This window comes from Neovison vison, chromosome 4, assembly GCF_020171115.1.
Source record: "Neovison vison isolate M4711 chromosome 4, ASM_NN_V1, whole genome shotgun sequence".
Classification (NCBI taxonomy): Eukaryota; Metazoa; Chordata; class Mammalia; order Carnivora; family Mustelidae; genus Neogale; species Neogale vison.
The window spans coordinates 207,585,204-207,609,496 of NC_058094.1; the positions used below are offsets into that span (position 1 = coordinate 207,585,204).

General features: G+C 42.7%; 1 protein-coding gene across 1 annotated transcript in view; it reads left to right on the forward strand.

Moving 5' to 3' along the window:
- The window catches only part of SND1 (staphylococcal nuclease and tudor domain containing 1), a 415,583-nt gene that overhangs the window by 222,150 nt on the left and 169,140 nt on the right, over positions 1-24,293 (forward strand). Inside the window, exons 13-14 of the mRNA XM_044246515.1 lie at positions 2,035-2,145; positions 18,993-19,065. Coding sequence (XP_044102450.1) covers positions 2,035-2,145; positions 18,993-19,065 — 184 coding nt within the window. The remainder of the gene's footprint in view (positions 1-2,034; positions 2,146-18,992; positions 19,066-24,293) is intronic.

Consider the following 24,293-nt stretch of genomic DNA (forward strand, 5'->3'; position numbering starts at 1 on the left):
CTGTTGGCTGACAGGATACAGAAGGGAGGGATTGTGCCCTTGGTTCTCTGCTGGCCTTGTAGGTACTCAGTTCAGTTCTGGGAATTGATTTGAGCAGTATTAACAGGGGTGGATCATTAAACATTTGTGCTGTTTTGCTTCGCTTTCTCTATCTTTTCACGTTGAGGCTTATTTGTGTGAATCTTTTCTTGCCTGCCTAGTCATTCCAGCTTTCTCCTCCAGACCCCCTGTTTTGACTGTAAAATGTCAGCACGCAGAAGTTCAAAATGCAGTAACGAATATGTCTTTGTTCTTTGGGCATTTTCAATCACCCTAGGGCGGGTGGCGCTGTCCCCCAGTCTCCTTTCTGACCTGTGCTGGGTGGAGCTGCTCTCTGCCCTCCTGGGGCTTCTTGGTAACACCCTTAAATTCGCATCATTTATCAGTACCTACAGCTGCTGGTTCGGGGCTGTTGGCATTCTCCACGCTGCCAAACACAACTCTGTGATCATGACAGCGTTTGCCAGCACGCTTCTGTGGTGACTCAGGAGACGGGGAGGCCAGCAAAGCAGCCTCTTTGTGGGAGTGGATTTTGAGAAGTGCTAATTCCGTGGCGGTTTGGAGATATTAATATCGTGCTGGCAGTAGATAAACAGGCAGCAGAGGGGCACATAATGAGAGAGAGTCAGCCATAGCATCTTTTCCTCTTTTCTCTACCCGCACATAATTTTTTCTTCGTCTTTTAAAAAAGTGAATTCCTGGGTTTTGATGAAGAGAACCCTTCAGTGGCTTAAACATGCACATACAGTGGTTAGTCCAGCGTCCAGCTTCCAGCATCCCCAGGGTCTGAGGTTCTAAGAACACTACTGTGCTGAGGGTTGACATTCCTAAGCAACACTAAATCATGGCATATGGTACAGTAGCCTATTGCTTATCCTACCTCCTCCCTGAAGGGCAGCTAACCAGATGGTTTGAGTGGGGCCTTTGGTGTAACCATGACAGACACAAAGAAAGCCATAACCATCCCTCTTCCCAATAGTATCATCCCACTTGTCCTCCAGTGCTTGCTACAGGTCATTTTTGGAAAATTTGTTTTTGCAGTTTGCAGCTTATTTTTCTTCACATCAAAGGCATCTTTCCGGCGTGGGGAGGAATCTTGCAGATAGGTTTTACTTGTTGTCTCAGAGTCCTTCCCAATGTACTCTTCTCTAGTTAAGAGTATATGGAGGCCACTGAGTGGCACCTCTTATTCTGGGGAAGAAAAGAAGATTGGACACACTTGAGAATTGCCTGAAGCAGGGTTTTAATCTGAGTCCTTCTGTAGTCCTGCAAGGACTCTTTATCGGGAGCATTGTTCCAAAGCTGGCCGTCGCTGATTCTATACTTTTTACCTGGTTCTTCCCCCAGCTCATACCATTTCTTCATAAAGAATTTTTATTCCACCGTAGAAACACCACCACCCCCCCCCAAGGCACCTGCGCCTGCCACCAAATTCATTCATAGCCTTACCTTCTAGAAGCCCCTTTTGGGTGGAAGAGCTGCTGTCAGGAGCTCTGAGGAGAAGAGAAGCATGGGGTGGTGTTACGTTCAACTAACCTTTGTAACATTGCCAAGCTGGGAGCAAGGCATTTTTCTAGTTACTGTATAGGCTAGAAAGGAGATATTAAGAAATTTAGGTCATGCTTTTATGTGTTTTGTTTTTTATCTGTGTGCCCGATATTTCAGAGAAGACTTTTCTTGAGGGTAGTGGCTTGTTTATAACATTCTGTAAATAGCCCTGCCTAATGTGGGCTTTTTACAGATATTTTCTGCTGGTTTTTCTATATGGATTGGTACAGCATCTGACTGTAGTAACCAGAAAGATGCTGAGCTAGGGGACTTTGTTATTCTACCTCCTGTTCGGGGTTCTAGCTTAGCGGCTCATTGGTCTTGAAATCCTTGGCTTCTCCCTCCCTGTGTCAGGATGCGATAAGACCTCCAGGTGCTGTTATTATTTCTGTTGACTGAGCCCCATATGCACCTCTAGTGCTCACTGACCTGTCTTTTCTGTTGCAGAAACATTGCCGAGGCCCTTGTCAGCAAAGGTCTAGCCACGGTGATCAGATACCGGCAGGATGACGATCAGCGGTCCTCTCACTATGACGAGCTGCTTGCTGCAGAGGCCAGGTGAGATGAGGCATCCCAGTGATCACCTTGAGACCTTGAGACCAGCAGTGTTGCTTTTTTCCTTGCCCACTATCCTGCCTGTCCCTGAGCAGAATGTGATGGAAAGCAATACACTGAGAAAGCTTGTAGTATGCTTTTATCCCAGTTTTGCCCCTATCCGAAGAAAAGGGTACACTTTAAATGTGCTGTGTAACCTTGGTTGAGTACACTTGGGCCTTCATTTGTTTAAATCTGCAAAATAGGCATATAGTAGATAGGATCTCATGTAGATGTCACATGAATCATAGATTGAGAGTAGAAGATATTTTTACCACCACCATCCTCTCATTCCCTGGGCCTGACAGTGAAGTTCTGCTTATGTGTGCGGGACATTTGCCTCAGGTTCTTACCTCCAGAGCCCTCTGCTCCCTGGCCCCTCCCATTCATGACCTCTCAACCTTTTGTCATGTACAAAGGAAATGAAAACATTTATTAGGAAATGAGTTTTTGTTTCACACTTCTGACAGCTGGCAGGAGAGCATTTGAGAAGCCCGGTGACATTTTACTCCTATCCTTCATCCCTGTGGCTGGTTGCCCCAAGGACGTTTGTACTGCTTGGTGTTCTTTCTTACAAGTGACATTCCTTGTGGGCTCTTACTCACAGAGATGTCTGTCCCTGGGTGGTACTTGTAGTTTAGTGATTCCCAGACTTCCCAGGAAAGAGCAAAACATGAGATGTTGGTGAACTGACCAGGGTAGTTCAGCAGACTACTTGGTCTCCACCAAGATATAGCCACTGTTTGAAAGAGGCGCACGCCGCCTTTAGCCACTTGTTTAGTTCTAGAAGTTTGCTAGTTACCAGGTTATGCTCTGCGGTTTGAGGAGGAACGAGTTTGGGCACATGTTATCTGTGCTTCAGACTTTGTCATTGAGATCACTTCTTTTGCTCTTTGGCCCAGAACAGTGCCCTGATATGTGACACTTACCTCTAACACCATGTCACATCCCGATGGATAGAGCATCTGTAGACTTGTCACATAGAATGTCAGCTAAGAAATCAGTCTGTCAGACTATTGTAGGTTTTTGGATTCTTTCTTGTGGGCTTTTCCCAGTAGGCCCTGTCTAAAACCTAATTCATGTATGCAGAGAGTTTGAGGCTCCTTAATGGCCAGCACAAAATAATATGATACATAATCCATAATTGGTGTTCTCTCAGTCCTCCCTCAGTTCTTCCTTCTCTCCCTGTCTGTATTATCACTAAGGCAGCCTGGCTGGAAGAACCCATATTGGGAAATGCAGCTTCACATCGCTAAGTACCACCTGATGATCTGGCTCCTCCAGGAAATGGATAGTGATTAGACCACACTTCAGCAGCATTCAGAGGCCGAGTTTGTGCTTAGCCTGTGGGTGGGCTCAGCGTGACCTAGTGGTAACTTGAAAAACAGGTTATAAGTTCCCAGCATAACAGGAGCACTAAGCAGTACAATGGGATCTAGACTCCTGTTTTCAGCCCAGTGTCACTCTGCCACTAGTGAATATTTGTGACTGATAGACATGAAAATAATTTGCATAGCTGCTCTGGAAAGTAAGGCAAAACAAACTTTCTTCTTTCTTTTAATCTTTTAATTTTTTTTTTTTAAAGTAAGCTATACACTCCATGTGGAAGGATTGAACTCATGACCCTGAGACCAAGAGTCGTGTGCTGTACCGACTAAACCAGCCAGCCACCTCAGCAAGCTTTCTTACGCTGTTGGAAAGAGCTACATGTGCTGTGTTTAATGGGTATACATAGGTAGTGAAAGGGTTTTTTTTTATAGATTATGTTCTAAATATGTTTTTTATTTAGATTACAGGTAACTTACAATGTAATATTAGTTGCAGGTGTACAATATAGTGATTCAGCACTTCCAAACATCACTAGTGCTCATCACAACAAGCACACTCCTTTATCCCTATCACCTGTTTCCACTGTCTGCCTCCCCTCTGATACCATCAGTTTGTTCTCTAGACTAAAGGGTCTGTTTCTTGGTTTACATCTCTCTTTTCCCCCCACTTTGCTCATTTGTTTCTTAAATTCCACATATGAGTGAAATCATATGGTGTGTGTCTTTCTCTGACTGACTTATTTCACTTAGCATTATACTCCCTAGCTCTATCCATGTTGTTGCAAATTGCAGGTTTTGTTCTTTTTTTATGACTATTCCTGTGTGTGTTTGTGTATGTGTGTGTGCGTACACACACATACACACCACTTCTTTATCCATTCATCAAGTGGACACTTGGGCTGTTTCCATAATTTGGCTATTGTAGATAATGCTGTTGTAAATACTGGGTGTGTGTATCTCTTCGAATTAGTATTTTTTCTTTGGGTAAATACTAGTAGTGCCATTGCTAGATCATAGGGTAGTTCTATTTTTAACCTTTTGGGAGACCTCCGAACTGTTTTCTTTTCTTTTCTTTCTTTTTTTTTTTTTTTTTAAGATTTTATTTATTTATTTGCCAGAGAGAGAGCACAAACAGAGGAAATGACAGGCAGAGGGAGAGAAAGAAGCAGGCTCCCGTTGAGTAGAGAGCCCGATGTGGGACTCGATCCCAGGACCCTGGGACCGTGACCCGAGCTGAAGGCAGAGGCTTAACCCTCTGAGCCACCCAGGCGCCCCTCTTTTCTTTTTTTTTTTAAGATTTTATTTATGTATTTATTTATTTATCAGAGAGAGAAAGAGTGAGCGCAAGCAGGGGGAGCCACAGGCAGAGGGAGATACAGGCTCCCTGCTGAGCAAGAAGCCTAATGTGGGACTTGATCCCAGGACCCTGGGATCATGACCTTAGCCAAGGGCAGATGCTTAACCAACTGAACCACCATGCTGTTTTCCTGAGTGATCGTACCAGTTTGTATTCCCACCAACAATGCAAGAGGGTTCCTCTTTCTCCACATTCTCACCAACACCTGTTGTTTCTTATGTTGATTTTAGCCATTCTAACATGTGCAAAGTGATATCTCATTATAGTTTTGATTTACATTTCCCTGATGATCAATGATGTTGAACATCTTTTCGTATGTCTGTTGGCCATGTATATGTCTTCTTCGGAAAAAAATGTTTGTTATTTTTGCCCATTTTTTAGTTAGATTATTTGTTTTTTGGGTGTTGAGGATAGTGAAATTTTTAACTTTGAGGTTTTAGGAAGAAAACAACCTTTTTAGCACTCATTTTAAGCAGAATCAATGTAACAACATGCTTGTCTATTAAAGCTGTGAGCAGCCTAGAGGTAATTGTGTTGAGCCATTGCCTTCAGACTGGTGGTAGAAAAACTGGCTTCAGGGTCACTGCACTGTTGTGGGTTGAGTAAACAGAGAGGAATTAACCACTTCCCCAAGCCTGTGAGGCATTGCTATAGAGCAGTACAGACCCCATAAAGAAGTAGGAGAAATGGCCAGCATGACCTGCAAGTCTTCCTTTAGACAGTATTGTTAGCCGCAGAATGGCAGCCCAGAACCCTCTTTAGATAAAATCCCCCAACAAGGCTAATGAAGATCCGAGAAAGACTGGAACACCCGCCAGATGGGAATGGTGGTTCTGTGGCCATTAAAACATGTTTTCAGTTCAGAAGGTACTCTCCCCCCATTTTAAGTGGTGGAATTGATCTCGCTTGAAGCCCGCCTATTTGGGGCAATCTGCTTTTAGTTTGCTTTCTTTCATTTTGAAGCACTCCATTCCCCATGACATACTCCTCATGTTCCCTTAGCATTCTTACTTGGTTCTGTCACATTATAGCATGTCAAAGATCGTTTTACATGCTTCTGCTGCCCCTTATCCTGCCTGTCTGTTAAATATTATTTGAGTTTAGGGTTGATTTCCCCTAGCTAGATCAGCTGCTTTTTCCAGTTGAACTCTGCCTTATAATTTTATGCCCCTGTCGGTGCGGTTCCTCCACCTCCCAGCTTAGTGTCCTCTGCAGATCTCATTAGCGAGTTGTTTACTCCTTTCCTGGGCCCCGAATAGAACCCCTAACCAAGAATGGCTTTGGTGTTGACCCCAAGTCTCTCACTGCATGGACTGTCACTTAACTATCTTTTGATTATCATCCTTCAGCTACTTTTTAATCTTCGGTGATTGTGTACTGAACCAAGCCAATTTGAATTAATTTCCCAAGTACAATTTCTTGAGGTGCTGTATCTAATGCGTTAGCAAAGGCCAAATTAATAACATCTGCTATATTCATATCAGTCTTTCACCCTGGAACTCGTTAGGTAAATAATATGTGGGTGAGGGTAACGTAGGGAGGCTGGCACTTTCTTCAGCCCTTCCACATAGGAGTGTTGATTCCCACAGCTTGCTCTGTCCCTGGCCTCTAGAATCCTGCACTTTCTCCCTCTGGTTACCACTAGCGCTATCAGCACTGGTGCACAGTGCTCTTCCAGTGACTTTGCTTGGCCATTAATCCTTTTAGAGCAACATTGTAAGCTTTGGGGAAAGGGCAGCCTGTTAATGTGGCTGACTTCGTGGGTCAGGGCAGATACCTGCCCAGGAGTTGACAAGCTTTCTCGGGGCTCAGTGGCCACTGCTTCCCTCGCAGGGGGCTGTGTTCTCCGCACTCCTCAGACCATAGGACCAGAGCTCCAGGAGTGATGTGTAATGCGCTCACTGGGAAGCCAGGAGAGAGACAGGGAGGAAGGGCCCCAGTTTGAAGTTCACCTGCTACTCCCGAGTGTCTCCACCTGCCATCCAGAAGCAAGCTGTGACCATCTCGGCAGCTCTGATCAGTGTGTTGACCCTTCAAGTCTCCTTCATTCACGTGCCTTTCTCCTTTTGGGAAACCCTCATTATACCTCCAGGAGCTGGCATATTTAGAGGAAAACACATCTTTTTTTGTTGGAAGGATAAATAAACCCCTAATTCCCAGTAGGTGCCTTCCTTTCCGATTCAGTTGTCTGTCATCAGCTGCCTCCTCCCTCATTACCTTGTGTCCCGGCAAGATAAGGTTTTGTCTTTTTTTTTTTTGGCATTTTTGCTGGTACTCTCACACCTTGTTTGTCTCGTGGGCTCCATTGAAAAGCCCATGATTTTGTCCCAGGCTTCTGAGAGTTCCAGTGTGTGTATGTCGTGTTTTTAGTGGGGAAAAAAAAAGGCCTTACATGCAGCTGACCTACGCTTTGTGTTGTCCCTCCTGAACTCGGTTCCCTCTTTTAGGGGCCTCATATGCACTTCTTTGGGAGTCTGACAGATCATGTCTTTCCTGCACCACCCTAATTTTTCATCCCCATATAGACTTTCCAGCATTTTCCATTTTCGTTTTATTGCAATATTTCTGAGGTATTTCTAAGATACTGAGTCATTTTTGGGAACTTTCGTATCTTCTCTCATAGTCTAGCCTGTGTATTTGGCATAACACTTCCAGTTTAATTTTAAGTAGGCCAGAATATGAATTTCCTTAGCATTCTAAGAGGTCTTCCAAGTGGGGTTTTGTTGGGCTTGCTGTGGGCACTGAAGAAGAGCTGGTAATGCTTGGAGCCAGATCAAAGCCTGGCCATGTGCCTTGTTTTCCTTGGACATCCAGACCCAGGGGATATCATCTGTGTGCATTCTCCTGAAGCTACCAGTAACTTGATTTTAAAATGTAATATTTTAAAATTTCTTAGAAACTGTTAGAATCTGTGGCTTATTGCAGGAAAACACAGAAGTTATGTTAGCTCAGTGTTGGGGCTTGATTCCTTTAAGGCACCTCTTAATTCTAAGATTTTGTTATTTCAGCATAAGGATGTATATAGTCAGAAAAGAAATTGATGCCCCAGCTTGACTGTGGGAAAGCAATTGCATCGAACGATCTAGTGTCTGAGCAGATTTAAATGAATTTAGATTCATTCTGGACATATATAATGAGGTTAGGGTTATCTCATGAGAAGAGAAAAGGGCAGACTCTCCCTTATCTTTTTGTGTGGATCCACTTTCTAACCAGGCACACCGCAGATTCAGAAAACTGGTGGTGTCCTGCATCTTTGAAAGGCAAGCAGAAGCCTTTGCCCATCTCAGCTCTGCCTGGGGCTCCCTGTCTTTCCAGGCTCCTCAGGGATGCGTGTTCCTCATGAAACAAACCTTGCAACATCCTCTTTCTTTAAAAACAAAAACAAACAACTAGTGCTCCTGCCTTGCTGACCTCTGTACCTCTAATCTCCAAACCCATAAACACCAGTCCTTGATTAAAATCCTATCAGATTTCTCTTGCTTTTACCTAGTTGGGCAGACATCTCTCTGCTGGAACCTCTAGGAAATCTGTGCTGGCATTTCCATCTCAGGCTTTGATGGGGAGGCTAGAACTTGCTCTTTCCTAGGCAGATATCAGTACTCATTATTTAAGAGGGAAACTGAAGTAACATTCTCTCCTGGTGGTGTAGTTGTTGGGGGCCAAGGTGGGCTTACCATTTCCATGCATTTGTAGCAGTGAATTGTAAGTGTATTTTGCATTTCCACTGAAATGCTTTCAGTCCCACTGGGAAAGAAGTGCTTTTGGTCTCCTACTCTTTGTGTAGCCAGAGCAGCTCCACTTTTTTCTGATTTGTAGATATTTTTCCACAAGATTTCAGTAGGTAAAAAAAAAAATCGTTTAAAGCTGTTTCTTCAAAAAAATACAGAACTTTTGGATAAGGTCTCTCCTCTCTGTATCTTTAATTGTCATTAGCAATACTGGTTATGAACCAAATGTGAAGACTTCCTCACCAGCACTTTCCATTGCTAAGTTAAAACCTCTGGCTTTAGGATTCTCAAATGGAAGAGCTCAGCACTACTGGTTTGACTATTGGTTCTGATTTGTTAAATGTCTTAATAAAAAGCAAGTTTCATCTGTGTATACCTATGTAGGGAGGAAACGGGGATTTGAACTTGAGTATGTGTTTTGAAATTTTAAAACTAATATATCTTATCACAGTGTATAGATTACATGAGTTAACTGGTTCTCTAAGAAAACAGACATTCCTCTTCTGGGAATAGTTGTTGAAGGCAGGTTTATCTTGCATGTGATGGCTTTGTATTCATTTCTTTCCTCCATTCTCATTTTCTTGAGTGTTTCCTGGGTCCCAGACATTGGGGATAATAGTAATGAAGGAAAAAGATAATAGACTCAAGCCTTACAAAGCATGTAATCTCAGAGGGACCGACATTAAATAACTTTAATAGTACCTCTGGAAATTGTGATTTTTCCCTATTTCTTCGCTTTTCCTCCTATTTTCTTAGCCCCTCCTCCTTTTTCCCTTTCCATTATTAACACTGCCTGCCTTACATCTTTTTTTATCCCATCTCTCATTTCTATTAAATTTTCCCATGAGAGCATTTCCCTGAAATTCATCTCTTCTATCTGGCCTCTGTTCTTATCTTCTCAATAGTTTAATGGTACAGCTTTAAATAAACCAAGATTTCTCACTTTCAGTCTAATGACCTCAAGTGAAATTTCTCTTTGAGTAAAACTAAGTCCTACTGAATATTTTGAAAAACAGCTTTGATTGGAAGTTTTCCTCTTTCCTTTACTGTTTAGTTGTAGAATTCTGTAACCCTGGGGTGCTGTTGGGTTTTTAACCCCAGTGTGCTGGAAAGCTGGCACTGGGTGAATGGTCTTCTGCCCTCTCAGCTGCATTACATCATGCCAGCACAGGTTGGAGGCCAGCACAGAAAAAGGAAGCTGTTCTTTCTCTTCAGTATCCTCATGGCTTCCTTTCCTTTTTAAACCTGAAAGTGTACACCCCACTCCATTTTGGGTTTGTAGTTATGTGTCGTGTAGTTATATGAGGTTGTTAATGGGATTCAGCACATGTCAGTAGGGCAGGGCAAGGGGGGGTTCACTCTTGAGCAGTAGGGTAGATCAGCTATTGCAAGTGGATGTGGTAACAGGAAAATGCATTAAAAGAGCTGGTGTGGGGAAGTGATCTGACGATACAGCTGAATGTGGGGAAATTTAGCTTTTCCCTTTCTTCAGAAAAGATGATGCACTCAACATCCAAATAGCAGTAATCAATCTGCATTTAAAGCAACACAAATGGCCACTTCTGGAGAGCTGCATAATGTCTCCGGTTCCAGATAGTTTTCTCCTTCAGGGTATTAAGAGGATCTGCTCACTCTCTTTATCCTATCCTTCTCTTCCCTCCCTACTCCCATTCCTTCTAGTAGAACTCAGGCTATGAGATGTATCTTGATTACCAGTGTGAGGGTTTGGGGTACAGATGGAACCCATTAGGTTTTTCTACTATGTTGTACACAGAGCCATGGGTGGTTCTACAGATCCTGGTCAAATAATGAACTCATGATAAATCTTCCTCACCCAATCTTTTCTGTAATCGTTGGTCTGCTCTGGTTATATTCATTCAGATCTAGAGTTAGCCTTCTAGATCATCTGGTTTGTCTGCATATACCACAGAACAGTTTATCCTCCTCACTGTTCTCTTGGCTAAGAGGCACTGCTTTCTTAACACAACGCCTGAATATTTGGTTTCAAAATATATTTCAAATGTATTTTTAAAATAACATTTGAAGTTAATCATACTGGAAATGTAATTTTAATCCAAAATGAATTGTAACAGCAAAGTGAGAACACTTGATCTTGACCATAGTCTCTTTTAAACATCTTTCAAGTTGACTCCCTAAACCATTGGTTCTCAAATACGATCCTCCAATCAGTGATGTCATTGTTACTTGGGAACTTGTTAGAAATGTAAACCCACAGCCCCCCGGCCCCCCACTGCCCCCCACCTGAGACCTACCGAATCAGAAGCCCTGGAGTTGAATCATGTCAATCTCTTTTAACACATACTTCAAGTAATTTTGATACACACCAAAATTTGAGAACCGCTGCCCAGCTCCTGACCACTGTAAAACGAATCGAAATAGGTATCCTTTTATGGAAGATTAATAATCTTTATTATAATTGGAATTAAGATCATGGTTCTAAGAAATAGAGAACAAGCCAGGGAACAGAGAACCTTTGGATTTCTTTGACTTTGCTACCTAGTAGTGCCTTCCCCGTGATCACAGCCGTGCTTGTTTCCCACCAAGGCAATTGAATAGCTGCTTCTTCCCTTTGACTCTTGTCTCTCTCCCCTTCCTCATACTTGTCATTCATGGCTCCTAAGTTTGATTCCTTCTGAGTAGCCTCCACCAGCTCTTGGCTAATTTAATATGAAATCATCTTGAGGGTTGCTGTGCTTACTTGATTTGGCTCATCTGCAATGTCAGGTGGTTGAGTGGGTTGGAGAGCTGAGTCTCTATTACCGACATCCCTATCCTACTTTTTTTCTAATCCTTGGAAATCTCTCAGGACGACTGTAGTTCAAATAATTAATCACTGATACATCGATGTGCAGAATTTTATAGCTGCTTGTGAAGAGGAAATCCTCTTCATAGCTTTCTTTCATTTGCAGGATTCTTTGCATCTAAATTTCTTATAAACTCTCTCATGCACTTCTGTTTTATCCTAAGCTGCCCTTGACTCTCCCCCTCCAGCTTTGGGCACAGAAGTTGAGAAGGATTATTTCCCATTCCTCTTGCTTTTGCATCAAGTTCAAAGAGGTAAATCTCTAGTGGAATGGCAATGAATCTTTTCTAGTAGGTCCCCATAAATGTAGCTCACATTGGAAAAACCATTTTCTAAACAGTGAGTCTGCTGCTTTTCACTCAGTCAAAAGATACATTAAAACTTTCTCTTATTTGTTCATATTCCAGTGACAAATATTTCCTCAGGTGCATTGGGGGTAAAAACAAACATATGGTTTCATGGGGATTTGGATGAGCAATTAAATCATTACAAATATAGTTGTAAGAGTGGAGATATATGTAGGTATCTTGATGCATAGGGAAGAAGCACCTAAATCATAGCCTGATCCCCTAAATCATAGTCCATGAGGCAAGGCATGTTTTGCTGGTTCATCTTAGAAAAGGGAGATGGAAACCGGAATCAGTGTGCCTTGCCCTATGACACAGCAGTTCCACTTTGCTGAATTCATCCTAAGGAGTAATTAGGGAAGCACCCAACAGTTTATTTAAAAGTTATTCCTCATGGCATTATTTGTAATAGTATTCTATTCACATCAACTTCTAGCGATAAGTGATTGATCAAGTTACGGAGTTTGCATCCATGTGATGGATTTATCTTCAGGATGGATTTATCTTCAGCTATTAGAATGATGTAAAAATTAATAACATAAGGAAGCATTCATTTAATTATCATTGCTAGCAGAAAAAAAGATACTACAGAACTATTCCGCAGTTTTCTTAAAGTATAGGTGGACGGCTGTATGTGTATAAGTGCTTAGAAATTCTGTTAGTGAGGCTTTGGAATAAAATCATGGATCATTGTTTCACCACTATTTCTTCTTCTTTTTTTAAAATTTTATTTATTTGCGAGAGAGAGAGATTGAGAGAACGAGTAGGAGGAGGGGCAGAAAGAGAAGCAGACTCCTTGCAGAGCAGGGAGCCCGACATGGGACTCCATCCCAGGACTCTGGGATCATAACTTGAGCCGAAGACAGATGCTCAACCAACCATGCCACCCAGGCACCCACTGTGTTTTTTGTTGTTGTTGTTTTTGCTTTTGGTTTTTTTTTTTTTTTTTCCTGATGACCATGTATTGTCTTTGTGTTCAAAACATGGATAATTATAAAACAAGGTCATTGGGGCTATCGTTGCTTCCGATCTCACCTTTCTTGAGGCCTTGTCCTCTCAAAAAGGCTTTAGACTACACAGCAATGATAGTCCTTTGGTCCTAATCTGGGCCAGTGAAGTTTACTTGTGTTTCCCATCAATCTAGCAGTGGGGTACTTCTTTCCTAGTAGTTGTCTGCCACAGAGCTCACAATCTGTCCTGCCCTCCCCCCCCACATTCCCCCTTTCCTAAGCACTGCAGATGTGTTGTCACACCTGGCACAATAGCATGTGTCTTGGTTTCTTATATTAGTTTTAGATGGGATGATGGCTTAGGGCTCTTTGTTAATTTGCTTTATTGCTTCATAATACCTATCTGACTCATTAGTCCGCCTACCTTCCCTTGACCGTAGGATTCACTTTTCTCATTTCCAGTCCATGTACGCTCCATCTTTTCTGTCTTCCTTATCAGTAATTCTTATTTCATTGAAAATCCAGCTGGACAATCTTAGCACCCCCATCTACTATTGTGTACCTGTGCCTGCTCTGTATCTGATTTTCTGAGCATCGGGACACTATTGCTTCCTCCAGCTGCCAAGGAACCGGTAGAAGGGCCGAAGGGATTGCTTATTGCTGCTGTGTTTCATTGATATCTATATTTGGTTCATGCTGAAACACTGTATTCATCAGTGTGACCTGAAACACAGTGAGAGGTGCTTTAGAAGTTTAGCAAGTTATTTACTCTTTGTTCTGTTTTTTAACCTTTTCTTTTGTTTTCCTTTCCCCTCAGTCATCTATCGTGTGCTGTCTAGTAGGAGTTCCATATAATCCTGCCACTTTGTTCTTTTTTGTTGTTTATTTCATTGGTGGTCAAAGCTTTGCTCCCACTCACTGCCATTCCTATTGTTGCCCATCTCCTTTAGTCCTTAACGTATGTCTGCTTCTGCTCAGAGGCCAGGCTCTATGCTCCTCTGCTTTGCACCATCCCAAATAGCAAAACCAAGGTGCCTAAGAACTGGAGCATAGATCATGAAACTGTATCCAAGAGAGCCAGCAAGCCCCACTCTCCTGTGCTGCAGACACTTGGGCATTACCCGTGTCTGCAGTCGGAAATATTTTCAGCATTCCGCATTAGTCTGGTCTCGTCATTTGCCCAGCTTTACTTGGCATACCATTATCGAACCAGATGACCCTGAGTTATAGAACTTAGGTGAACATAGCTTCTGTGTTAAACACCATAATAAATATTAAGGACAGAATCCTAACCCTCAAAGAGTCTACCTGTAAGAAATAAAGAGTAACATGTAGTGAACTTTGAAAGTAGTGTATTACATTTCATAATTGCCTGCTGAACTGAATGATACACAAACACTGACATATAGGTGAAAGATAATAATTATATATATGAGAATATGATTTTGCTATCATTTCAAAGTATAGTTCATAGAGACGTCCAGCATACAAACTGCAGTCTACCTATGACCCCAGGTTAAGTATTCCTGAAGTGATCACTGATATGATTGTGGTGAGGTTGTTGCTGTGGATACACTGTGACTCTTTTCATTCTATAGTTTGGACCTGGCTAGGCACCTGTAATGAATAACTTATGCAGAGGTCACATGGAGACAGTGGGCCTAGTTGGATTGAAAGGAGCAATATGGAAATCATGTGAGGACATAAATTGGGACTGTATGGTAGAGGCCCATGAAAACCAAGCATTGTATATTTCACTCGATGTCACAGGCTGGTGGTCTTTGTTTTGGGTATAAAAGTAGATCAACAAAATAACAGATTTTTATGGAGAAGTCATGCAACAGCATGTGCAATGTCAAATCAACGTGATGTGCAGTATCAAAAGGGATTGAGTGAGTTTAATTAAAAATGTCCTGATGTTATCTTGGAATAAACTGGGGAGGGCCTGGCCCAGTAGAGTTACCAGAAGGCCACGTGAATACAGTTAGGAAGGGAGAAAATATTGGATGTAGGTGATGAAACAGAAGCAATTAAGGGACATTTTGGTTCCTAGATACAAGAAAGTATTGTTAAGTGGAAATTGTGGATTCAGGATCTCCTGACCTCAGCTCTACATCCTCCCTTGCCTCTCACCCCCTATCTATTGTATGCCACTTCTGCTTTCCATCACTTGGTTTTCTTTAGATCTCTTTAGTGTATGAAAGTAGTTCTTATGAAACCCTGTTGGAAACTCCTATTCCCCCCCAAAATTCCCATGGGTGATTCTGTCATTTTAGGGTAGTTTATAGATAACTCCCAGGATCCCAAGTGTGAAGCTCACGTACATCCCCAGGGTAAGAATTCCTGATCACTGTTCTATGATTGCGCCAGGTTGGATCTAACTATAAAGCCTTAGGCTTTCTTTGTAATCGCTCAAAAGTGTATATTGAGAATAGCAATTTACCATCACTGAATTGGATTTAAGACCATGGCCTAAAATATAATAATAAAAATTGAAAGATAAATCTAAAAAAAAGGCTACGGCATGTTTGTTGGCACAAGATGAACTGTTGTACGTTAATGGTGCCTTGGAGAAGCTTGGTCCTTAGGTTTTACTGCCTGAGCAAGGGACTTTAAATCCTTAGAGCAAACTCTATTCCTTGGCATTGAGAATGCTAAGATTCTAGTCCTGTGGTGTTGAGGCAGTGGAGGTAATCTCGCGTAAACAGTGTTCTTACCTGTCTTTGCAAAGTTCACGTTTTAACTTCAATTGGGGAGACAGTAGCATTCCATACATGACAGTTTCAAACTTTAAAGAGAGAAAAGTGTTTTCCAGTGATTGGAATGGTATTCCTTTCTCACACAGTGGCTTCTAGATGCTTCTAGAAGTAATGTAGAAAGCTGAGTTTTTATCCTTCTTCTGCCCTGTTACCCCTTTGTGTATGTAGGGGGACATATACTCACTTGTCCTGTCTGGTGGTGATTTCGATCCATTATTGACACCTCTTGGCTTTGCCATCTTTACACAGCTGCTTCCTGGAGACGAAAGCTTCTGAGAGAAGCAGGCTGTGTTCTGCCCCACTGCTTCCTTTCTCCTGGCTGGCCTGAGCACCAGCCTGCTTTTGTGAGAAAGCAGCTATTAAGCAGACACAGCAGGAGAAGTTTAGAAGTCAGGAGTTTCATTCCTTGCCTAATGAAAAAGGATGTTGAGCTGTGGTTGCAGCCTGTAGGGAGGAGAGGGAGTGTGGGGAGGGGAGTCAGGTATTTGCTCTGTGGTGCGGGTGTCAGTGGAAGCACACTGCTACCTGACTGGCCTCCCAGGCTTCCCAGCTTCCCAAACCCAGGGAAACATGGTTACATAAAATGCAGGGGCCCCCACTGAGAAGTAGTGACAAAGCAGCAGACTTTGGATCTCCACTTTATTTACCATTTATACAACAGTTAGTAGGCAGTCATGTTACATATCCTTAGAGTCCTGGAACAAGATGTATATTCTATTTCCTTTGGCAAAGAACGACAGCAAGCCTGCCACTCTTGGTGCTCGCTCCTTTCCTCTTCGAGCTAAATGCATGGATTTCTATACTGGGTACTTCCCCCAGATACTCACTTGAGAAGAAGCTGTTGCTGTGGCATCAGCCTTGCTTCAGGCCGAGGGAGGTTTTTCGGAGATGCCTCCCAGGTCATTTCTGCAGCAGTTTGGGAGCCACAGCCAAAGCAACCTCAGCACAGGGAAGGAGACCCATGCTGAATTAGACCGTGTAGCCAATTTCTCGGAGAGCCCTCATACCCAGCCGCTGGGGTCCGGTGTACCACTTAGCCTTTAGAGCGCTTCCTAGGTGGACATCATTTTACGTAGTGTGTATAAATTATTCTTTGAATTTTTTCTGTTTTCTTAAGAACAGTGAGAACTGTTGATCTGCTTAGATATTGTGATAATAAAATACTGCTTTCTTGCTGCTTCTTGAATGTGTCTGAAATTGATCTAATTTAGCAGTCCTAAGTATGAAAAGATAAAGTGTTTGAAGGTTTTTCCAAAATTAATGCCTATATGCAAATAAATGACTGATAAAGTATCCTTTTTAGGAACAAGGTAGAGCATGAAGAAGTTTTTCTTTTTCTCAAAAATTTTTTATTAAGGCTTAATTCAAAAGAATTTTGGTTTTTAATTCATGTTTTCTGGTTTTAGGGTATTATTTTTTTCTCCCTTAAGCATGCTTAATCTTGGCTAAGTCTTGGATTTCTGTTCTGGGCACAGAGCTGCTTTGGGGTCACTAAAAGAAAGCAGAATTTTAGTTTATCACCTCGCTGTTTTTGCCTCAAGAACCTTTGTTTTCTGACTTACTGCACAGGGCCTGTTCTTTTTTCCCTGTAGTTTATGAGATACTCTCCAGGTCCCAGGAAAGGCCACAAGTTCAGCAGTGCTGTCACATGAACCCATCTGTTTATAGGGCAGGTCCGTTTATTTTGGTTGTCCTTGTTGTTAGAAGAGGATAAGGCTGTAGGCATTTCATGCCCCCAGAGGACCTGCAGGACGCTTAGCAGGCCTCGCGTTGGAGGAAGGTAAGTTACAGTCAGGGCGGCTCACCTCACAGAGGCTCGAGGCTGCTCCTTCGAGTTTATGGTAGCAAAATGAGGAGAGCCTGTTGGTGGCACAGAATGTATGCCTGGCCAGGGTAGAAGAGTCAGGTCTGTTGCTGGCTTCCACCCATTGGTTTTCCATATAAGTCATCTTTCCATCCTCTGCCATTAGTTTGTAAATGCCAAGGTAATAGCAGCATACCTTGAGAACTAGCCCTAGTCTCTGATTTTTAACATATTCCCTGAATAATAAATCAGTGGACTAAATTGTAAATGGAGAATTCTGACCCACTTGGAATTTCTAAGGCTAAAGGCCTTGATTTGAATTCAGGAAGAACCATGGGAATTCAAGAAATTCTGAACTGCTTTATCAGTTAGCAGCGCAGATCAGAGTGACTGTTTGGCTTTGTTTTTCTTATTAAACATCTGTACTTTCATTTCTTACCCTTGTCATGGAATAGAAAGTAGACAGTAAATTATTGCTGAATAGAAGGTGTTTCAGATTAGTTGAGTGAGAGATCCCCAGAGCTGGAGGCAGGGGTGAGGGGTGGATGGTAACATCCCAAGCATATAAGAAGGAGGACTGTACCACTTTGCACTGGGCAACTCCCACTCCATTTGGTATATGTGAGTTTGATTTAGAAAGTTAGGACCTGAAAGTAAGCCCTGCAGAGTAGTGGCCTCTACTTCTGATCATTAATAAGTAAGAGCATGAGTGGGCTGTGGTAGAAGTGTGGCTACTGCTGTGTAGTGTGAGGGTCCAACATACTGATCCTGGTCTGGGCAATTTTCTCTACACTTTGTCTGGAATTCAGAAACTCTCCAAAGCCTAGACAGGAGAGTGGGGTACACCCCTGAATCTGTTTTTCATTCTCTAAACTCAAATATGTTCCTTGCTTTGGTCTGCAGTGTGGTGGGACATGGGAAGGTCTTACCTTGCGGTGTAGTGACTTGGTGAATTACCGATCAGTTGTATTCTCCGGTCCTTCATTGTTAGGGGAGTGATCACAGGCACTGATGCTGCTTCGACTTCCCGAAGCTACCACTCAGGGGATTAGGAGATAAAAGATGGGAGACTGGAGCAAACCAACCAGTGATCAGATGTGTGACAGAGTTCCCCCAAATCCCTTGCTAAATCCACTGTGGCTATAACCTGAAACTGATTTAAAATGAGGCTTAATGTCAGTTACGTAGTTTTTGCTAATTTTTTTCCCCACTCTTAAAAATGACTTTTCCGTATAGTGTTTCTTCATTCAGGACAACTTATCTTTTTACCTAGGAGGAACTTATTTCCATTAGAATTGGAACACTAGCTGCATATTTTGCATTTAAAATGTTTCATGTGATTAAATGCAGAAAAGAAACATTATTACTTCTGTTTCTTAGGAGTGTGCTCTTCCAACTGATTCTTCTTTTGTGCCTGGAACAATGCCTTTAATTTGGAAACAAGTTCTGGAGCTCTCTCTGATTACCAGGCACACTGTTAGCTGAAACTAGCAGCCAAGTACTCAGTCCTGGGCTTAGAAGAACAGGCTTGTCTTCTCCCCTCTACCGAATGCTCCTGCAGAGACTGGCTACTCAGAAGTGTGCAGTGTGACTTGTGTAATGACAGTGTGACTTGTGCAATTTGAACGACCTCTCTTCTCACCCCTTTCCCATCCTCCCACCCCTTCCTAATGTGATTTGTATATTAATTGGGTTTTTTCTTCTTCCTTTACAGAGCTATTAAGAATGGCAAAGGATTGCACAGCAAGAAGGAAGTGCCTATCCACCGTGTCGCAGACATATCTGGGGTGAGTTGTGTCCCTGAATAGAGCTGTGTGGCTCGGAGGCGCCAGGAGCTTGGCTTCTTATTCACCAAAGGACTTCAGCTTATGTGTTTTCTAGAACTCGTTTGTTTTCAGACACAGAATGTGAATTTTTCTAGGGCTGCTGTTTATGCATCTATGGAGATCCTGTTTTATATTCTGAGAAAGCAGAATTCAAACTAGGGCATAAAACCTCCTCCTGTCTCTTCACCTGAACTGTTACTGTGCTGCTTTTCCATTCTTTCATTATAAGGAGTTAGAGATACTTCTTCCCAATCATAGTAAGAAAAAATTACCTTCTTTTTAAATCCCTGTTTGGTTATCACTGTGACTAGTAAGTCTTAATGGAGAAAGGTCAAGTGTAGATTTTAGGACAACCTTAAAAATTAGTGGCTTCTTTTTCCTCAAGTCATCTCTGAGGGGGAGGCATATGCACCCACCCTGTGAGCTAATACATACAGAGGATGTAGAGGAATGGAAGGTGCAAATATTTCCGAGCCCCCAAAGGGGTGTGTCCGAATGACAGCTGAGTGCATAGGACTTTATCCTTGCATATTTGGGATTTCTTGGCTGAAGACAATACCTGTGTCAGTTAAGAAGGTTTATTCATTTATTCAGCAAGTATTTGAGTGCTTACTGTGCCTGAACTGCTCTAGGCACTAAGAATGTAACAGTGAACCAAAATGATAAAAATTCTTGCATGCAGGTGGGCAGGGGAAGTGACAGTGTCAGACAGCAGCAATTGCTGCAAAGAGAGACAGAACCAACCAAGGGGTGAGTGAGCCGCCAAGGTGTTGTTTTGATCCGGGGCCCAGAGAAGGCTTGTTGGCTCCTCAGTTTACCCTCTGTTCCTGGGACACACACCATCGATCTCAACTCCATAGTAACTTATGGTTAAGGAGGGGATTCAGGCCATGTGTAAGGGAGACCACATTGCCTTGGGGAGATGACTGAGAAAGGGCTAGTAAATCTTAGCTTTTGGAGATTCAGGGAGCTTGCCTTGGTCACCCAGAAGAAAATGCTTCTATAAACAAAAGCTTCTAGAGCTCAGCCTAGCCCACAGCAGTGACGGATTAGAGTGTATTATCTTCTTGTTATGTTGTGTTCCCAAGCCTAGCTGAGACTTTGCTTATTGTTCCTTGTGATTGCTTATTATAAATGTGTCTGGCCAGCTGTCCCTTGCCCAGGTATAGCGGTACGGTGTTCTTTTGAAGCAATGGGATTCTGTTGAGCTTTTCTTACTCTGACCCATCACTTCAGACTACAGATTAAATAGTGTTCCCTACATTGAGTGGACTTTTGTCAAAAAGTCATGCCTCTGTTTAATGAGTGAGGTACATTGATACACATTCTTTGTAGCTAAGATTCCTCTGAGGCCCAGAAGCCTATTGCCAACGGCCTTTGAGCCCCAGGTGACCAAGATGGATGTGCTAGGGCTCCTCGTTAACAGGTGGGACTCCTGGCTTGCTGGCAATAGGCCTGATTCCCCTCTGGCTCACCTTGTCCTGTTATCGTAGACATATGTGATCATTGCTGTGTTTGTCTCCTGTGCAATTATCTACAATATTTTCTTTAATATTCTTTTATCGAAGATGGTGGAGTAATCAAAGGGCAAGTCTTTGGCTGTTCAACTGGAGGGAGAAGAAAGTTGTAAACTGTTTTGGAAAATAAAACGTTGATGACTTTACACCGGGGCCAGATGTGCCATCCAAAAACTTAAGTCAGGTCTGCATTCCAGGGCCTTCTAGAGGCTGAATTAAACCTTGGGGATAATGGGATGCCTTTTGGCCTGTGGAGTTCGTGCTTTTGCTCAGACTTCCCATTGCCAGGGAGGGGAAGACCTCAGGAGTTGGGTTTTTTGTTTTTTTTTTTTTTTTTAAGATTTTATTTATTTATTTGACAGAGAGAGATCACGAGTAGGCAGAGAGGCAGGCAGAGAGAGAGAAAGGAGGAAGCAGGCTCCCCGCTGAGCAGAGAACCCAATGTGGGACTCGATCCCAGGACCCTGAGATCCTGACCCGAGCGGAAGGCAGCAGCTTAACCCACTGAGCCACCTAGGCGCCCCAACCTCAGCAGGTTTTTGAATGGAGGCCCGCTCACCTTGGGGCTGGGCTTCTGGCACCTACCAGCCTTGCGTCCTAATGCTCTATTGCTGTCTTTGAATCTCCCACCTACGCCTTGATGTGTTTTGGTGTTGTCTTTTATTCCTTTTTGCAGCAATGATCTTTATGAAACTTGTTTTCAGTTTTTTTCTTCCTATTTTTCTCTCCTCCTTCCCCAGCTATAGCTCATTTTCATACATTTCTTTATTCTCCTTTCTGTCTTGATTTTGGAGAATTGGTTTGCTCTTCTGGTATTTAAAAATACATGTGAGTTAAATCTCCCTCAGTTATCACATAAATAAACAAGGAAAGCTTGAACAAGTGGGAGAGAGAAAGTGAAAAAGCTGTTCCATTTAAATAGATGTCAGAATGACCTTGTCTACCTCCATCACACATGATTCAGCTCCGCAGGCTCTTTTTTTTTTTTTTTTTAAGTGCCCTCTGTAATAGAAGAACTTTGTCTCCCTGCTTCTAACCCCCGCTTCTTTCTGTCACACTGTTGTGTTAAGTATGTGTGTGTTGGGCTCCCTTGTGCCGTTCATGGCTTTTTGGCTTCTTGCAGCATTCTGGCGATGTTACTGTCCAGGGGACAGGTGAGTGTGTGGGATCAGACAGGCAAATCACTTAACAGGCAGATGAAGACCAAACACCCCCAATAAGAACAATGAAATACCCACATTCATAATGGATTTATAAAACTTTCTGAGTCTTTTTTTTTCTTTATTTCTTTTAACTGGGTCTTTCCCCAGTTCATTGTTCCTCCTCTCGGGTGTAGGTCATGATAAATGGAAGTGTTTGTTGAGCTTATGGGATATGCAATATGTGGCCAGAATAACTTAGTGTAGACCAGTATTTATGCATAATGCCTTTTGTCATCCCAATATATGTCCTTGGAATAAAAAGAAAAGACATAAAAAAAAAAAAAAGAAAAGAGATCACGCTTTTGTCTCCTAAACACACTAAAAAAATATGCTATATAGAAGATCATACGTCGTGGATGTAATTTGTTCTAGGCTTAATGGCCTAGAACAACGTTTAGGGTTGAGTCTCTTCCCATTGTTCGTATCTCCTCTCTTGCACTTTCAAAGATGATTTCACTGTGTAAAGGTCAAGAGTGCCTTAAAAGGCCTGGTATGGAGCCTTAGCAGGTGTTAAGGCCTGCATGGCTGACTTCTGTGTTAGGAAGGGAGTGTATCCCAGCACAGGAGATAGAGGAAGAGCACCTGCTTTGGGAAGAGAGGGAGAGGCTAGCCTCTGGGCAGTGGAACAGGGAGGCCTTTTCATATACATTCATTGGCTTCCCGGGACTGGACTGGATGTATGGGTTACTCGACATGTGTTTTCACTTTGTGTTCGGCTCTGCCATTAAAGCCTCTGGTACCATATCCCATATTGTCAGCTTCTGACAGGTTTTGATTTTTCAGAAATGTTGTTAGCTCCCAACTTTTGGGTGGTTCTTTTCTCTGTTTTCTTGTTAACATAGATGATTTTTGCCACTAGTGTCCGCTGAATGCAGTGTTTTCCATAAAGTACACCGCATTTGCGTGTAACACCGACCGAGTGGACCCCGTCTTTCGAATAGGGGTTTGTTAACCCTGGCTTTTCTGCATCTTCTGCATCTGTTCTCAGGGTAACCACTAAGGAAAAAAGTACTGCCAGTCTGGTGATTTGGATCCTGAAGAAGTTAATAATTTCCTTTATTTCTGATTTTTCAAGGTGAAGAGATTGGAATATTTTAAGTACTGGTCATTGTTTGTCTTTTCTATAATCATCTGGTTTCCCTTTAGGCCAGGGTGTTCCTATGAATTTGAAACCAACTAAGATTTTGACAGACTTGGCACTAGATCTGATTTGATTTGGAGGATGGTTCTGTGGTGACTGCTTTACTTCATAGATTCACGTTTCTATTCTTAGCGGGGTTTGTTTTTCCTTGATCCAGTCTCCACTCCCTCCCTCACCGGCAAACAAAAGTTGGAATGTGCGTGTCAGTGGAATATAAGGCTGTTTCTTATCTTGGGTTTATTATTGTTTTTGCTGTAGTCTGTTCTGTAATAAATACGATCTCCTGCAGATATAGAATGTAAAACAGGCAATAAAATGGGGCTGGTGCGTGGCTTACTGTTCTGGTAAATCAGACAAATCAATTACTGTTCTGAGGAGCTGCCCACTCCTCAGGTTGCAGCCGGCTCAGGCCGACTTCTTCCTGTGCCCCCTCCACTCCTTCCTTTTCTGTTGGTGCGTGAGTAGTACTCAGTGAGTCACACTATCTGTTTTACTTTTCCTCTATTGCCCGTTGTGTCTGTTCTTTCTTTCCTGGTGCGTGAGGAGTTAGAGACTTTGTTTGTTGCCAGCAGTGCCAGAGGACAGAGCCAGGGCCAGCAGCCTGTCCTGTCTGGTCATGCTTCTGTAAGTCCCTCAGATGGAGTTTCCCTTGTCTGAACATCTCTGCCACTTCGTGATACAGAGTCGTGCAGCTCCTCTGTTTTGTTTTTTTGTTTGTTTTTTTGAGTTTTGGGTTTTTTTTTTTTTAAGATTTTAGTTATTTATATGACAGAGAGATAGAGATCACAAATAGGCAGAGAGGCAGGCAGAGGGAGAGGAAGAAGCAGGCTCTATGCTGAGCAGGGAGCCTGATGTGGGGCTTGATCCCAGGACCCTGGGATCAAGACCTGAGCTAAAGGCAACTGCTTAACCAACTGAGCCACCCAGGCACCCCACCTCCTCTATTAATACTGCTGCTGCTTGCTTTCCTTCCTTGCCTTCAATAAATCCCTGTGTCGTCTTTTCTGTTCACTGCTGCTGTGTTCACTTGGACTTTGGTTCCTTGCCCTTGTTACATGGGAACTTTCTCGTAACCTCTCCATGATGATTTTATTGGACATGTGTAGTATTATTGCTAAGAATTTCCTTAAAGCAGAGCTTGGAGTGATCCAAAGACTAGCTCTGAGGGTAGGAAGTAGAAGGTCAAATTTTTGGGTCCCTCTTGCTCTAGTATACCACAAAATGTATATATTGTTGAATTGACCAGTAAGATGCTAACTTGCAGACATAAAGGCTCGAAGTGTTTCTTTAAAATAAATGAATAGGGGTGCCTGGGTGGCACAGTTGGTT